Below are 18,260 nucleotides of genomic sequence, written 5' to 3' on the forward strand. Positions count from 1 at the left end.
ACACGCACCACCCAGCACACGCACCACCCAGCACACGTTCCACCCAGCACACGCTCCACCCAGCACACGCTCCACCCAGCACACGCTCCACCCAGCACACGCTCCACCCAGCACACGCTCCACCCAGCACACGCTCCACCCAGCACACGCTCCACCCAGCACACGCTCCACCCAGCACACGCTCCACCCAGCACACGCTCCACCCAGCACACGCTCCACCCAGCACACGCTCCATCCAGCACACGCTCCATCCAGCACACGCTCCATCCAGCACACGCTCCATCCAGCACACGCTCCATCCAGCACACGCTCCACCCAGCACACGCTCCACCCACACCCGACACCCGTTATTTCCCAAACCCCATTTGCAAAAATAGAAAGACAGACTTCATTCTTTCCGTATCGATTGGCCCTGAAAAGGGCCGGTTTAGTTATTTGAGATAAATAGATCGGATCCGAAGTGTCAATTCATTGCACCTTTCTGCTAGCGATTGCTATGCGGGAATGTGAATAGGCAATTGATACTGAGAGAAACGCATAAGGCGGAGCTTTCAGAAAACTCGTTTCTCTTTTGCACTGAGTTAAGCATATGGATGAAAGGCAGCGGTGCCAGGTGTTATACTTGAAAAAAGTAGGATTTTTATTTTAATTTATAGTACACCTTTCATGTTTTGAATGTAAAATTTTCCTTTCGAGTAGTTATTGCAAATAAATTAAAATGCATTTGCAAAATCATTGACGAATAAGTTGCTTTGAAACTATCCATAGGTATTCAAAGTTATATATACTTTCAAAACCTTCTATGTTTACATGCATTGCTCACGCGTGGAATATGGACATCTAATGTGCATCTTTTTATTGAACTGGTCCAAGAATATAAATCAAAGCTAGCCTGTGTCAAGTGTTGATTTATTAAAATATTTACTCATATTTTGGGATAAAGAAATGTTTTAATAAAATAAAAGAATGTTTAAATTTTTGTCTTTCTTCAGCTTAGTTTTTTGTTTCCAATCAATGAAAATGAAAAAATGGCTTTAAAAATTTATTCGAAATAAAAAAAAATCCTTAATTAAAAAACTAGTTAATTACCAGCACTGCACTGTCACTGTAAGCTTTTATCTCAAGCGTTTGATACAAAGCTCGCATGATTCTCGCATTGGTTGCATAAGTATCGGGCGCAATGCATCTTAGCGACATAATATTGAGTTTTGATAGACACCGCTTACCCGTATTTTTATTTCGCCTTTGAGTATGCAACTGTACAGTTTTTGACCGTTATAAATAATTTATATTAAACCGACCAGCTTAATTTGAGCTGCAAATTCAATACGAAAACTGTCGGCATTGACATTGGACACACAGTTTATGTATACTTTCGTCTTCATTCATATATATGTTTTGAGCTGTATACGTACAAATTTCTCAAAAAAATACACAAAACCGACTTTCGTAATTCTACGTTAACTATGCGGTCGTATCTCAAATACAACCTCTTCAACTTTTTTAATGAAATGGTCACAAAAAGTTCAAAAAAGTGGTCTAAAAAACCTACTTTTCATTCGATTGCTAGTAAATACTGTTTGAGCGATGGTAGAGTTTTAGAAAAAATATGACAACAAACTTTATTAAAATTTTAACATTTTGCTGTCTTTAGATTTTTGATGCAACAAAAATTGAAATTACTGGAATTTTTCAAAGTTCACTACTTTGCGCAATTTTTTTACAAATTAAAATTTCATCTGTTTTTGTGGTCCACCGTCAGGTTGTACCCGGACTTTCAGTACTTTTACTTTGTTTGGACCAATCAAAAGTATATTCATTAGAAAGCTAATTTAATCTACATTCTAGTGAGGTGCAACAAATCACGCAGTGAGATTTCACAAAAATATGAAAATTAATAACGTAAAATCATTCCTGAATTTCTAGAACTACAAGCACCGCGTCCAGCAAAACGTGTTTGTTTGCTCTCCGAGTAGGTACGGTGGGAGGTGATTTGGGCAGAGAGCGAAACCGACAGACGAAGAAATGCACGACACGCATCGTAATTTCGTCTGTCGGCTTCGCTCTCTGCCCAAATCACCACCCACCGTACCTACTCGGAGAGCAAACAAACACGTTTTGCTGGACGCGGTGCTTGTAGTTCTAGAAATTCAGGAATGATTTTACGTTTATAATTTTCATATTTTTGTGAAATCTCGTGAATGTAGATTAAATTAGCTTTCCAATGAATATACTTTTGATTGGTCCAAACAATGTAAAAGTACTGAAAATCCGGGTACAACCTGACGGTGGACCACAAAAACAGATGAAATTTTAATTTGTAAAAAAATTGCGCAAAGTAGTGAACTTTGAAAAATTCCAGTAATTTCAATTTTTGTTGCATCAAAAATCTAAAGACAGCAAAATGTTAAAATTTAATAAAGTTTGTTGTCATATTTTTTCTAAAACTCTACCATCGCTCAAACAGTATTTACTAGCAATCGAATGAAAAGTAGGTTTTTTAGACCACTTTTTTGAACTTTTTGTGACCATTTCATTAAAAAAAATTAAAAAAAATATTTCTTGTCTATATGATGTAGGCATTAACTTCAGCTTTCATATGCATAAGGCAAATATTTTTTTGGACGTGGAACATATGAACTACAGCAGTTTTCGTGAGGCATGTTTTTTCGGATTTTTTTTCTTTCATGCTGAATAACGAGAAAACTTGTAACTTTAGCTGTATATAATGTTCTAAAGATATTTTACTGACATTACAAGGTTTCTTTTGATGTAAGTTTTGTTTAAATCGGTCTAACACGCCAAAAGTTATAACGATTTGAGCTTGTGGTGTCAAATTGACACCACAAGTGCTGATTAGGGTAATGAAATCTAATGCGGATGAGGGTTAAGAAGAAATTTGGAAAGCTTATTCTAACTGCCCCTGGCGACTCCTCCTGAAAATGGGTCTGCTCCTCTTTAACGCACGCACTGGACCTCAATCGTTGCCTTCATTTGTACGACGCTCTCGCTCTCTGTTACAGCTCGATGTCTTTTCTGCTGGCTTCCGGATCAATGATCTTTCAGTGGCTCCGGCCCATCGAATTAATTCCTGGCTCGACGACCTCCACATGGCTCCCATCCGACGACCTCCCTGTGGGCTGCGGCACTTTTCTGCGCCTCGACGCCTTTTCTGAGGCTTGTCGTCTCCCAGTGGTTCCAGTCCGACGACCTTCCATGGCACCAGCTTGAGGACCTTCCGAGGTACCTTGCTCGTAAGTCCACCAGTGGCTCCTGGTCCGACCACCAACATTCCATAGATTCCTCCCAGTAGCCTTACCAATAGCACAACCTCCTTCCTCTGGCTCCAGGCACGCCGATCTTCCATTGAATTACGGTCTTCTCACAATGGATTCGGCCCAACGACCTTCCAGGGCATCTGTCCAATGACCTCCCGTCAGTATTCACGGTGCAACTTGGATTCGATGTGCATTCAACTCTATCTATTTTAATAGTTGTTGAGTTTTGTGTTTCATACAACTTATTCTTTGACGCTCACAACATTCGATGTTTCGTTTTAGAGGGTTTAACAATTACCAAACATTGAAAAGTCAAAGAAGAATAAAATTTCAAGATATTGTGCCAAAAGAAGGCTGGGCAAAAATATTTGAACCTTGATTTTGTAGTTTAAGCGGATGTGCAATAACTTTTTTCTCGCTCTGTAAATTATCTTGAACTCATTCAAACTTTTTCTTGTCTCTGACCTTTTGAACCGTTTAAAACACATCCGTACATCCGAAAATCAAATTGTCCATTCTCCTTTGAGAATTAAACACTTAAAGATTAAAGTAAAAATATTCAAGTACCACCCTTCCTGCAGTTAAAAACGAGTTCATGCATGTCAACTTCAGCGCAGTCCACATCACGAGAGTAACCCTCTTCTTGATAAGCTCTATCCATGCTCCGCTCCGGACCAATCCTCTAGCTGGACCATACAACCTTTGCACTAGTACTTCTGGATTGGTTTGTCTCTCTGCGCTGGCTCGTCTCTGCACTGCATGGTGGTCCTCTGGCTACAAGCTGGTCCATTTGCAAGTTAAATACTTGAGAGTACCCATCTCGAACAAACTCAACTCTTTGTTTCGTTTTCTAGACGTGTCTGGACCCATAACCTGTTTGCTATTTTGCTGTTGGAAGCACTTTGGACAGTGGAACGGAGAGACTTGTCTAGTTGGTGGTAGAACTTGGAATACTTTATTTTCTATCTTAACATCCTATTTATAGGAAAACCATCCCTATGGTTACATATCTAATTGTTTCTTAATTATATGTATGTTGTTATTTGTCCCATCGATTGCTTCGATTAGAGAAATCTCAACACTTCTCCAAAACATACACATTCGCAATCTTTGAATTGCCTCCGGCGGCTTCTCGTAAAGGAAGGGCTGCTTCTCTTCAACGTATGCACCGGACCTCACTCGTCGTATTCATTGCACGACGCTCTCGCTCCTGTTGCAGCTCGATGTTCTTACTTCTGGCTTCCGGCTCGACGATCTACCAGTGGCTTCAGACCGTCGATCTCCCATGATTCTTGGCTCGACGACCTCCAACTGGCCTTCAGGTACAACGACCTTTCCATTAGCTCCTGGTCCGACGACCTTTCATGATCCGACGACCTTCCATCTGACTCCTGGTCTTGACTCCTTTGCTGCGGCTCGAAGCTTTCTCCTTCGCGTCGACGCCTTTCCTGAGGCCTGCGGTTTCAGCCCGACGACCTCCACTTGGCTTTCCGGTCCGTCGACTTTCCATGGCACCGACTTGGCGACCTTTTGTGGTACCCCGCTCGCAAGTCTACCAGTGACTTCTGGTTCGACGACCACCACTTGGTTCCTGACTTGACGACGTTCCATGATACCGGCCCGCCAACCTTCCCTGGCTTTCGGTACGACGACCTACCAGAGAATCTGACCCAACGACTGCCTTATTGTCCCAGCCCAGCGACCTTACATGGCACCGGTCTGACGACCTACCAGTGGCTCCGGTCCGACTACCTAGTTTGGTTCCGGCTCGACGCTCTTATTTTGGCCCGACGCCTCGCCAATAATGCACAACGACTTTCCGCTGGCTCCCAACTCGCTGACCTTCCAAGGATCTGACCAAACGACCTTCCATGGCACCTGTCCAACGACCTCCCCTTTTTTCTGGCTTGTCGACCTGCACCTGGCTTCCCTGCTCGATGTCCTTCTTGTTGGCTCCTGGTCCGACAACCTTCCACGTTCCCCGGCTTGCCGACCTTCCAGTGGCCCCGGATCAACGACCTCCAAATGGCTCTGCATCGACGATCTTCCAGAGGCTCTGGTTCCTGCCTCGATGACCTCCCAATGGTTCCTGGTTCGTTGTCCTTCCGGGCTTCGGCTCGTTGTCCTTCCATCGGCGCTGGCACTTCTGCCACTGGTGATTCCGCTTCTTCTCCTTTCCACTAGCGCTGGGCCCATAACCTGTTGTAGGAAGCACTTTGGGCAGTGAAAAGGAGAGACCAACTTGTACGGTGGTTGAACTTGGAATACTTTATTTTCTATTTGAACATCCTGTTTATAGGAAAACCATCCCTATGATTACATATCTAATTGTTTATTAAATATGGGTATGTAGTTATTTGTCACATCGGTTGCTTCGATCAACAGATTTCAATATGGTCTTACCTTCATGTCCCAATGACTTCGAGAACCTGCGAGACAGCTCTCGGCAGGATTCGGCGGCTACTTTGGGGACTAACCGTCGACCGAACCTTCTCCTCAGAAGTTCCCGCATGCTTACCCTCCCCAGCAGAGTAACTCTTTCGGCTTGTAGCTTCATGGCCCTTCGTCTCGTTACGTCAACGTTTTGACTATTGCGAAAAGCCGGAATACAACGTTCAGCAGCATGCGTCCAATTTCGCTCTAATGCATTGCTGAAGTTGTTGGCAACTAACCTTCGCCCGAAACCTCATCCCCAAAGCCGCAAAGCAGCTTCTTCGAATCTCAAATCTGGAATCTTCGGCGCTGATCCATTTCGTATGCAGATCCTAACAGTCCTCCTTCCGGAAGTCGGAATGAACTGACCGGGAGCATCTCGTGACCTCTGCTTTGACGGTCCTGCAGTGCACAAGCCACCAAATTGATTCGCGATATTACTCCAGCTGGCCCTCTGCGCTGCCTGGCTACGGATCTTGAGACTACTCTCGGCCGTCGGACTTGAGCTCACGCATATTAACCGCAGCGTAGCTCGTAACGGCATCGAGAGTAACCCTCCCGATCCACGAACCTACCCGGACTCTACCTCTGCTGGCACCTCCTTGCTGATCTAGGACATCCCGCTAGGTCGCTGGTCCTTCTGCGCTGATCGCTGGTGAACTGGCTAACCGCAAATTTCGAGGGTACCCTCCTCGGTCTAACTCTTTGTTCCTTACAGACATGTGTTGAAATAGAGTTAACCTTTAGTCACTAAATATCTCAATAATGTCCTTCCTTATCCATAGCGACATTCTATACTAGCGATTGCTAGTGCCACCAGCGACCACTAATACGTAAATTTCCATATAATTAATTTCAATAAAACTAAGCAACCCGTACTGCCGCTTGTTAACGCAATGTGGCAGATGTGTTCTGATGGACCAAGAAATTTATGTAAAAACCGAACTAACCCCACTGAAACAAATTGTCTAAAACGTCTACGACTCTGGTGATAAGCCAAGGGAAAACCTTCAGCGGGATTAACAAGTACGTTATTGGATGGACATTATCTGAATTGTACCATAAAAAATAGAAAAACTTATTTGGTATCATAACCTGTTTCCAGTTCTTTCATACGAATGTTTAGAATAATACAAATTAAGCATCTCGAAATGGGATGAAGAGAGCACATAATGGTATCAAGTTAGTTATTTCCAGCCAACAAAACACATTCCATTTAGCAAATTAGCACACCGTGCGGTTAAAAATTAGCATCCTTTCTGACGCTTTCGGATCACGCAAATGTTACCCCTTAAAACGAGTGTGAGTTTGTAATTTCCAGTGTTTGTGTTCGTCGATTGGTATGTGACGCGTGCAATTGCTTCCAACAAATAAGCAGACTCCGTTCAATTAAAATCTCCAGGCCGTATGAGATTTATACCCTCTAATCAGATTCGTTTTCTCCGGTGCGGCGCGATGATCTTCGGCCATTATCAAATGCTCCATCGGACAGCAGCGGTCGGACGAATAGAAAATAAAAGAAAATGTTAAAAAAAAATCGATGGATTATGTTTACTTCCAGCCAATGGCTCGAAATCTGTCGATGGTGGTGAAACAATCTTGTTGTTTACCAATGGATTTCGGAATGAGATTAACGCTGGGACAGAGCGAGTTGGGTCCGGTTGAGCTTGGGAGATAGCGATAGGTTGATGCGCGCTCTATTACAGTGATTGGTTATCGCGATCAGCACGGGATAGATTTTGTTTATTATAAAAAAAAGCAAACATTTATGATACGGTAAAACGTGAATGCTGGTAAAACAAGAGCTGCGTGATTTTGATTAGCGGTAGTGATTTTTTTTAAATTTACATAGGGGCGATCAAACATCTTCCAAAAAATACTTATATTTGTCGGGATCATATTGAAGGTTCGGATTTCTCACCTGAAATCAGTTTTCCTGTCTTGTTTCATGGTTTAAGTTCATCAGTCCCGAAGAGTCCGTATTCTAAAGGTTAGAATCATTAAATTCAGAACGCGTCGTAAATGAAGAACAAAATTGGATTTCAACTTGTGGATTCATTCTCAAATGTATTTTTTCCTATACTAAGAAAAGATTAAGACTCTTAAAATAGGAATTTAGACTTGAGATGTGAGAAGTGAGACATCAGAAGATAAACGTTGAGTGAGACGTGAGACATGTGACGTGAAACGTGAGGAGTGACGTGAGAAATGGTGTGATAAGTGATACATGAGAATTCTTACGTCTTTCTTCTAACTTCTCACCTATCACTTCTAACTTCTCACGTCTCACTTCTAACCTCTCAGGTCCAGCGTTGCCTGATTGAAAATCGTTCAATTCCGTAGATTTGACAAAGATCGGAAAATACACAGATTTTGAGTGAAATGAAACTTGATGACCTTAATTTTTTTGTCGTCAGCTAGCTAGAATTTTCGTTAATGCGCAATAAATCGCTATAATTTCCAATAATCCGTAGAAATCTGTAGAAAATCCTGAAAACTCGCAGATTTCGGACATCGATTCGTAAATCCGTAGATCTACGGAAAAATCCACTGCTCACGTCACACATCACACATCTCACTTTTTTCGTGTAAATTTAATTTTTTACGTCTCCCTCTTCATATTTTACGTCTCACTCATGACGTCTCACACATCACTTTTCTTAGCTCATGTCTCATGTCAGCAGTTTAGCGGCAGCTCTTTTTTTCGGTTCCTTTAAAAAGCAACCAAAGACGTCGTTGGACGGGATATTAGACACATTCACATGCCACAGCCAGCACCCGCAATAATAAAACCCGGTCAAGCCGAAACGCTTCCACTACTGTTTAATAATACGGTTTCCAATGCGTTCACCACCGCAAGAGACGAGAAGAAAGCCAACCTGACTGCATTCGATGCCTACTGGTAGTTTTAAGTTTTTATTTTCGTTTTACTATTTGTCCGACTACCGGTGACAGGTGGATCAGTGTAGAGGAGAATGGGCAAAGGGGGTTTTCGCCTTTGAGTGATTGTGTTTTGGTTTCCGTTTTTTGTTCAAAACTTTGCTCATCATAACTCAGTTGCTACTTTTTTTTAGATTTACGAACTTTAAAGAAGAAGAACAACTGTACGAATCTATAAACATTGACGATTGCATTTTTAAAAGTTTCTTTATCATTAATTTTTTGCCAGCTTCAATTGGGTTATTTTTGGCAATCGAGAAAAGAGGAGAACTATAACTGGAAGATAAAAACTAGGTTAAAAAGTCTTTTATTCACACTTTTATTCATAGTTAAAAGGATACGAGTTTTTTCTTTCTATGGACATCAATCGGTAGAGAAAGCATTGGCTGCCCAAGCTTACATAAGAAATCCTAGACCCTTGTTCTATTATTTATTGTTTATATGAATTAGTGGCCGCTGTACTATCAAACAATTACCGGAATTGAGCCATACACATATACGAATTTTTGGATAAGTACTACGATTCAAGTATTACTAATGATTTTTTTTTTATCAGTTCCACTATCTGCAGGGAATTGGTGCTACTGTATGATAATATGGTGTCATTCGTAAAGTGAAAAACTTTGCCGTGAATGTTCAACAGCGAAAAGTTGTTAATATTGTCCAAGAACATGAGTGGGCTCAAGTTGCTTCCCTGTGGAGCTTCCGTTGTTATATATAATTTGCGACTACAGGCTCCTTTCGAAAAAACACGAAACAATTTCTGTATCAGCATCCGGTGCGTGTCAAATGCTTTCCTAGAATCCAAATTTTTAAGTTAACGCTTTACTGACTTGGGTGTTTGATGTGTCATATCTTGTTAGGTAAATATTTACTTACATATTTTAGTGACCTGTAGTTTTTCAGGGATTCTGTGCCCGGTAGAGAGCGTTGAAGTTGGGAGGCACTTTGATATATGTTGAGCTGGCACTTTATCTGAAGAAAGGACAGGCCAGTTCCAGTTTCATCATATACGGGTTTAACGAGGGATAGTAATACCGGTAATACCGAAACCGAAAACCGGTATTAAAGGCCTATTTTTCCAACTTCGAATACCGATTTTTCAAAACCGTTCTTCGTTATTGATAAATAAACTAGTTATAACAACTTACACACTCCGAGAAATCCTGGTGTTTGAACCAAAAACAAATTGATTTTGATTTAAAAAAAATATTCTATTGAAACAAACTCTTTATTATTTGATACAATGTATTATGAGTTTGATTCTAAAGAAAAAATTTGGAAACAAATGATTTATTCTTTGAATTAAAAAAATACTTTGAATCAAAGAATTTGTTTTTATTTCAAAGGTGAAACATTCTTTAAAATAAAGGAAAACATATTAGATACAAAGGTTTTTTTGTTGTCCCTGAATCAAAGTAATTTTCCTTTGTTTCTCCACTAAACAAAGGAGAAATCCTTTGTCCTAAAAAACTCTCGCTGCGTGTAGAATACAAAAAGTTAAAAAATAAACAAAATAATTAAATTCAAAGTTCATAGAGATACAGATATAAGAGTATAAGAATTCAAAACTTAAAATCAGGTTTATTCAGAACCATAATTTCAAATTTCATGATTCATAATTTCAAATCAAGTATTGAGAAACAAATAAGAATTAAAAATAAAAAAAAATTAAATTACAATCAGAGCCAAAGCAGAAATTGCACCAAATGTGAATTTCAATTTATATCTTGGAAACACAAAAAAAAACATTTTCATGAGATGTTTATGAATATGATTCTGTATGTTTGTATGTTGGCTGGTATGTTATGTTGGTTATCCACCATCACGGTGTGTTTCGTAAAAGGAATTTAAGAGAAAAAAAACAGTAACGCCAATTATAGCATGGGCAGAAAGTAGAGCTTACCCGGTTCATTTCCACCAGAAATTAAAATATTTGGTCGGTGATTCCCATACATTTTTTTTTAATTTTCTATTTAAAATCTTTGTAAATTATACATAGGTATATATTAAGTGTTTTTTTTTTAATTTCAGAGGTGTCTTACTTTCAATATTTTTAAATTGAACTAGTAGCTCCACAATCATATCAAAAACTTTGAAAAATTTTCAAAATTATTTCAAACTAGTTACAGCTACTAAAACGAAGAAAATTGCATAAAAATGTCTTGTAATCCTAAAATTTAAAAATCAGCTGGCAAATCCTGTGAGCAGTCTTAGAGGGTAAAATTATCTGAAATAATAAGAATTAGCTGGAATAATTTGAATCTTTTTGAATCCATTATATTTAGATATTCTGATTGTGGAAACACGGGAGGATATTTTATTAAAAAAGCTCAATGGTCAAGAAAATCAATTAATATAGCTATAACTTTTTTGTGATAACGCTTATCGTGATGCGTTCTGGAGTAGAAACATTGGTCTTAATTTAAGCTTTAAAAAAATTAAGAAAATCAATATTTAAAAGTAAACGATCCTTTAAAAACAATTTTTAAAGAGAACTCATCTGTTTTACTCCTCCTGAGCAAGGTTGCCGAAAAAAAATTCTGTGTTTTTGAGAAAAAAAATTCTGAATTTCTGTGATTTTACCTAAAAATTCTGTGATGGTTTTCTGTGATACTTTTTCTTTTATTTTCATAGAAAATTCATGATAAATAGAATCTTTTTTACATTTAAGTTTGGCAAAATCAATTAAATTACATATCCCATCATACTTTTTTAATTCAAAGTAAAATAAATCTAAATTTTATATTGTCAGAAAGCTCATAATTTTAGAAATCGATTCAAAATTTATAAATTCTGTTAAATCTGTGAATTTTTCAAAATTCTGTGTTCTGTGACACAGATTCTGTGATGAAAATTTGTTCAAAATTCTGTGAAATTACAGATTTTTCTGTGATTTTGGCAACCTTGCTCCTGAGTCAAATGTCTTAAAATCCCATTCGCACTTTAGACTCAAGTAATTCACTACAGCAGTTTAATCTTGCTCTAATTTAGCAAATCAAGCCTGAAGTGTTTTATAAAACGTTTTATTTCAATTTCTAAGCCCAATTTTAGTAACCTTCCTGTACACTGTTTATTCAAAGAGCAAGCATCACTTTCAAGGTTAAATAATCCTAGCTTCTACAGTTCTCAACACAGTACATTATTATAATAATCTCTTGAACTCTTTGTTTTAATTGAATTTTAAAGTTTTATGGATTTTTTTTTAAATGGATAAATCTAGTCCAAAACTTTGATTAATTTTAAATTATTCTAAAACAAATGCATTTTTATCTTTTTGTCGATCTTGAATTTACAAAAATCAACAGTATTGTTGGCAAAAGTGAATTGCAAAAGATCGTTAGCAAACTAGCCTTAATCGCGTTAGATTCATCATGTTTTGTTCTTCCCGATCAGAAGAGAAAAACAAAATTATATCAAGATGAGATATTTTTATATTCAATTTTTTCCTATAAGAATGAGATATAATTTAGTACTCGTAGGATGTTAAAATATCTCAAATTATAACAAAAAAAAGTCTATGCAAGCATAACTAAATTATATCACCCCTTGATAGCATTATATCAAGATTGTATCTCAAACAGGCACACAAAAATTATATCTCAAACACAAAAATGCCAAAATATGAGTCTTGCATACAAGGTTGTATGCAATTTTTGGACTACGCATTACCTGTATGCCAATGTCGAACAACCTCCTGACTTGTACTCGAACTTGTTTCCAACTTGAACAATTCTGAAAAGTTCGGGTACCAGCCAGGAGATTCGAGATTCGACCTGCAGGTTTGAGAGGTGGGCACGCTACCACAGAACCATGCCTGGTGCATTTCAATGAGACCTTCAAACTTCCAATAAAAGTTTTCGAAGCATTTGCTTGCCCGGCAGAAAAAAACAACTGATTGTATCAAAGGAGATATAATCATTTTTTTCCGAAACGATCAAAACGAAGATTTTGTTATCAAAGGTACATATATCTGAATAAGTTAATAATATCTCGTTGAGATGGGTTTGTGTAACAATTTTGATATGCTCTCCTAATCGGGTTCCCATACTTATTTTAGTTAGTAACTGAATACTGCAGTTCTTCTTTAATATTTATTAGAACATTCATGAAGCATTAATGTAACAGTAAAAAATCTAATTAGTATTTTCTACAGTTTATAACCAGTTGTGGTAAAAACCTCTAGATATCATTGTTTTGAATTAACCATAGAAATCCGTAAAAACTTTAAAAAATAAGATGCAAAAATCAGGTCTAAAACCGTCGATGAAATTGAAACTTCTCCTGAAAAAATCAGTTTTTCATCTTTAATCCATTAATTCAAAAATATCATCAGCATTTAAATTCTTACGCAAAAATGAAGTTTGGATGATTGATTGAAAATTTATTCAGATTCAGCCCGAAAAATGCGGAAGAACTCCTTTACTGCTTACTCTAGGGGGCCCCCTTAACTTATGTAAGAGAAAAAGCTGGGGGCCCTGGGCAATTGCCCTATTGCCCCCCACCGTTGTAAAATGTTGTGGAACTGACATGCTAGCTAGCTAGTTGCTCACTGTAACTTCAACCTTAAACGCGTTTTTTTTTTGTTTTCATGTCTTTTATTCATATTTTGACCAGCTTTAACACGTTTAATTGACGAAAAAAAGCGTTTTTCAAATATGTGTAATGTGATTCAACAGTTGTTTGAAAATCTACCTTTTTCGACTTGTTTTATTCTAACTTTAATATTTGAGATACTAACCAAAGCCATTTGCAAAAAATATTCATAGTGCATAGTTCGCGCGAAGGTAAGCTGTGGCAGATTTATAAACTTGAAACAAAAATTCCGATTTCTATAGAAATGTGAACGAATGTATGCATGCAACAACCATATTTTCCAGTCATTGATCCTCTTGTAAAAAAAAAATTGATAAAAAATACATCTCCCTAAGTTGCTGACTTTGAAACACAAATCAATCATTTACTTCGTTTCGTTTCTGTACTTATTATTTTAAAGATTATGCAATTGGCTGATTGTTTGGCGAAAACATGATATGTTTTCCTTAAAACGTCCAGCTTTTTAAAAGGAGTTTCGCAACATCTAAGAGAAATATAGCAATTTGAATGAATTTTTATTTACTTCTAAGTACTGTTACATATAAAGTCACTTATATTTTAGAAATGTCAAATTGACTCAGGTAAAGGTGCGATAACACAAGGCAACAAAATTCAAATTTTACCGAGGTGCCAAAAATTTGAAAATAGGTTTTGACTAATTTGGAGACGCAATTTAAATAGATATGCAATTATGTTTTTTTTTCTACCAGCTCTGGTTTTCCAAATAACTTTTGAAAGTAGGTAAAAAATCATTAAAAAAAATTGTGCACTTTTTCGGCAAAACTGTAGGATAAAACATGATTTTAAAAATTAAAGTTTTTATGCAATAATCAACTTTCCCGAATACCGCAAGTTATTTAGACTTTGAAGTTAAAATTTAAAACTGGAAGTTAAACTGGATGCGATGTACAAAATCTGACAAAAACTTCGAGTTCAGTGCGCCAAAATCTTCTAAAACTAGCTATTAAACCATGATAGAAGATTTGAAACCAATAGCACTGAATTTCTTTTGAGTTTTGAACGGATGTGCACAAATTTTATGTGACCAAAAAAATCAGGTAAAATCAGGCTTATTTTCTAAAATCATGGAAAAACTATGCTTATCAGGTTATCAGGGTGGACTTTCAAAAATCAGGCAAATCCTGAAAAATTAGGCAGATTGGATTCAACGGATTCATAATTCATGAGCAGCCTAGATGGTTTAATCGGACTTCGCAACAGAAAAAACATCAAATATTCATATGCATTCTTATCACAAACAAATTTAAAATATTGCTCATCAAAGAATTTTCAGTTAACTTTTTCGTTGTATTTGGCACCGATTTGGAACTCTTATATCTTCTTTCGTAGTAGTACCTACATAATCTGTGTGCAGGTCAATATGGCGGAATATAAAGTTTTTCCAGCACATTATGCAACACAGAAAAATCCAACTTTTTACATTTGTTGAATATGCTTTTTGTTGTCATCATCATTCATTTTTGTTTCGATTATAGGTAGTATTTTTGCAGCTTTGTGCCTTTCGCGACTTTTTTTAACGATGCAGTTTGCGCCTTGCGGACAGGTTTTATAAAAACTATCCGGTACAACTGTGTTCGATTATCACTCTTGAGCTCGAGTTTAGGGCCATCATCCCGTAAGGCGAGTGTTCTCAGCTATGGGTCAAGCCACATCCTCATCATTTAGCCATCAAACGACAACTTTGAAGAAATTTAACAAATAAGTTCATGAGTTACATTTTGTATTAGTCAAAAAAAGCCTTCATTTGTTAGTTACATTATATTGTCATTCATCTGATAATCCGTGAAAGAACCGCATAACCGCTCCCGATCATCATATTTGCTCATTTATTAAAGCTCTTCGGTTTATGTTGATTTTTCTTTTGTTTTCGTTCGACTTCCATTATTGAACACGTTTTGACCATCTCATCTGACAAAAACCACTTTCTCTTGTTTCTGTTTCTTTGCAGAGCTGGTTGGCAAAAACTAGACGATCCAAACAGCTACAAACAGTTTTTCGATGCAACACACTAGTTGAAACGAAATTCAAAAATCTCCCCAATCGACAAAACGATTGAACACAAATCAATCGATGCCTAACCTAGTCAAGACAAATGACCACTCGACAGTTAAAAGTTACGAATAATTAATAGCAAAACAAAAAAAAACGGGTTCAGGTCGCCACCAGCGCTAAATTATCCAACCAAAATCCCGTCCCGGAGCGAAACAAAAACAAAAGAAAAACCAACCTTAAACCTGACGAAAAGTGCGCCTCCGTAATAGCGAGGGACACAAGAAAATTACAGAATCAAAATAACGAAAAAGACGACCGCTATGAAATTCCCCGGCGGAAATCAGTTGCTATTCTGCGAGCAGGTTGGCACGGTAACTTCCTTCTTCGAACAATGGAACGACTGCGAGCGAACTGTGGTTCTGTATGCTCTGCTGAAGCGGGTGCCCTTTGCCAATCTCAAGTTCCTGCAACTATCGATCGACTACAACCTGGCCCAGAACTACAGCTCCCAGAGCAAGCTGCAGCTCCTGGAAACACATGCCAACAATGCAAATTACCTGAACAAACTCGTCCAGCGTTATCAAGTCTGTTGCGGCGGCGGCTCTGACGAAATGTCCTCCTCGACATCGGCTCTGAATAATAACAACAACAAGAATAACATCAACATTAATAACAACAACTCCAGCATTGCCAACAACAATCTGACCATTTCCGATTCCGGCTACGAATCGGAGAAAAAAAACTCAACCTTCGACCTATCGTCGACCAGCTCCCTGTCCTGCACGTCGTCCACGTCTGCCCTGTCGTCCTGCACATCGTCCTCATCCAACGCACCCAAACCCGCCGCCGTCAATTCGTCTTCCTCGTCCAGCTCATCGTCCTCGTCGTCGTCCAGCACAACGTCGTCGTCATCTTCATCCACCGTTAATCCTGCGAAAGCATCCGTTGCAGTTGCTGTTGTTAATGTTGCAGCGACCGGGCCGGATCTGCACAGTGCTGCAAATCAAAAGAAAAAAATAAACCAACCAACTACGGACAAGGCCACCATAAGCCGCAAAATGTCACCGCCGTCGCCGATTCCGCCCCCCATTTCCGCGAAGTCCGCGTCCGAAACCGAAACCAAGAAGGACATTCTAAACGACATGCTCACCTACCTGCCGCTGCTGAAGCCCGGCAACGACGACGTTAAGAGCGTCTACATGTCCCTGATACCGGCCGCCGTCGAGGACGCCTGCCAGCAGGCCGTCCCGACCGAGCTGGTGCAGCACATCCTGTCCTACCTGCTGATACATCCGGCGGTCAACAATGACGATCGAAGGTAAGCAAGTTAGCTAGCTGCTAGCAAACGAACGAACGAGCACTCAAGCGTCGTCGTTTGTCTTCAAGATGTGGTGGCATTTGGTGGAAAATCGACAGTGTTTTATGCGCCTGCCGGCGCACTGTGGGAGGGATTTTCCGTCACAAAAAACCCATCTGGTGGAAATGGAACGACTTAAATGGCAAAGGGTATTCCCATATGCTTCAGCTATCTAGGCGTAGGTTGAAGAAAAAATATGGGTGCACAATTTTTAGCAATACGAACGCCAGTTTTTACCTGATACTCGTGAATTTAACGGAGAATATAGGTACCCACCATTGCAGAAAAATGCTTTCATAGGACAAATCTCGTTTTTTTTTTTCAAACAACACGAGAAAATTGTTACTTATTATTTTCAAACACTTGAACATAAATATACCACTCTGTGGCATTTTTCCCTCAACCCTCAACCGCACTAGGTTTCGTTACCCTTATCAGAATTAGGAATGTCAATTTGACTAACCGATTACAACAAATATCACTAAAAACCTTGTAATGTCAGAAAAATATGTTTCAAACATTATATATAGCTAAAGCTACTAGTTTTCCCGTCATTCAGTGGGAAAGAAAAAAAATCAGAAAAAACATGCCTCAGAAAAATTATTGCAGCCCATGCATTACACACTCAAAAAAATATCTATCTTATGCATATGAAAGCTTAAGTTATGATCTACATAATGAAGTCAAGAAATATTTTTAAATTTTTTTTAATGAAAGGGTCAAAAAAGTTTAAAATAATGGTCTGAAAAACCTACTTTTCATTCGATTGGTTGTAAAGATTGTTTGAGGGGTGGTAAAGATTTTATAAAAATATGACTAAAAAATTAATTCCAATTCTAACATTTTGTTGTATTTAGATTTTGGATACAACAGAAATTGAATGATTTGATGAATGGCCCCTCAAATGGGATGGTGAAGATTGAATGAGGATGATTTTGCCATTTTATTCGTATTTTATTTACAGTCCATACGCAAAAGCCCGCACCTTAACCTTTAACCCCGGTCATAAGATTCTGCACTACCTGTGAATCAACCGTTTTTTGCATGTAAACCCATATTTTCTTCAGTTCCTCGACTGTCTTCACTTCCTTAGGTCGTTTAAGAAGGTGCTGCTTCATAATCGTCCAGTACTTCTCGATGGGACAGAGCTGCGGAGTGTTATACATTTTCAGCACGAAATTGACGTTGTTGTCCGCATACTACTCCAGCACGTCCTTGGAGTAGTGGCTTTATAGGCATAATCCCGCCAGAAGATTGTTGGGACGTTGTGGGCCTTCAGGAGAGGAAGCAGCCGCTTCTGGAGGCACTCTTTCATGTACAGATAGATTCCTGTCCGTTCATCGTGTCCTGGATCACGAAAGGTGCACTGCACATGCAGATGCAGGGTGTCGACTACCTGGAAAAACCTGGAAAATCAGGGAATTCAATTTGCATCAGGGAACATCAGGGAATTTTTCCACCAATCAGGGAAAAAATAATGATCCTGATTTTATTTGAAGAAATTGAAACGTCATAGTTTATTATCTGCTATGAAAAAATGTCCCCTAAGCTCAGTGAAAAGCAAGTTCTTCAATTTCGTATCGAATGCAAAGGAATGCTGAAGGTAATTGTACTTAAGTTAATGAAGCGATCGCCATTAACTT

General features: G+C 38.6%; 1 protein-coding gene across 1 annotated transcript in view; it reads left to right on the forward strand.

The window, feature by feature from the left end:
* The window catches only part of LOC129751775 (protein Smaug-like), a 46,837-nt gene that overhangs the window by 11,236 nt on the left and 17,341 nt on the right, over positions 1–18,260 (forward strand). Inside the window, exon 3 of the mRNA XM_055747477.1 lies at positions 15,217–16,578. Coding sequence (XP_055603452.1) covers positions 15,581–16,578 — 998 coding nt within the window. The 5' untranslated portion in view covers positions 15,217–15,580. The remainder of the gene's footprint in view (positions 1–15,216; positions 16,579–18,260) is intronic.

Source organism: Uranotaenia lowii, chromosome 3, assembly GCF_029784155.1.
Source record: "Uranotaenia lowii strain MFRU-FL chromosome 3, ASM2978415v1, whole genome shotgun sequence".
NCBI lineage: Eukaryota > Metazoa > Arthropoda > Insecta > Diptera > Culicidae > Uranotaenia > Uranotaenia lowii.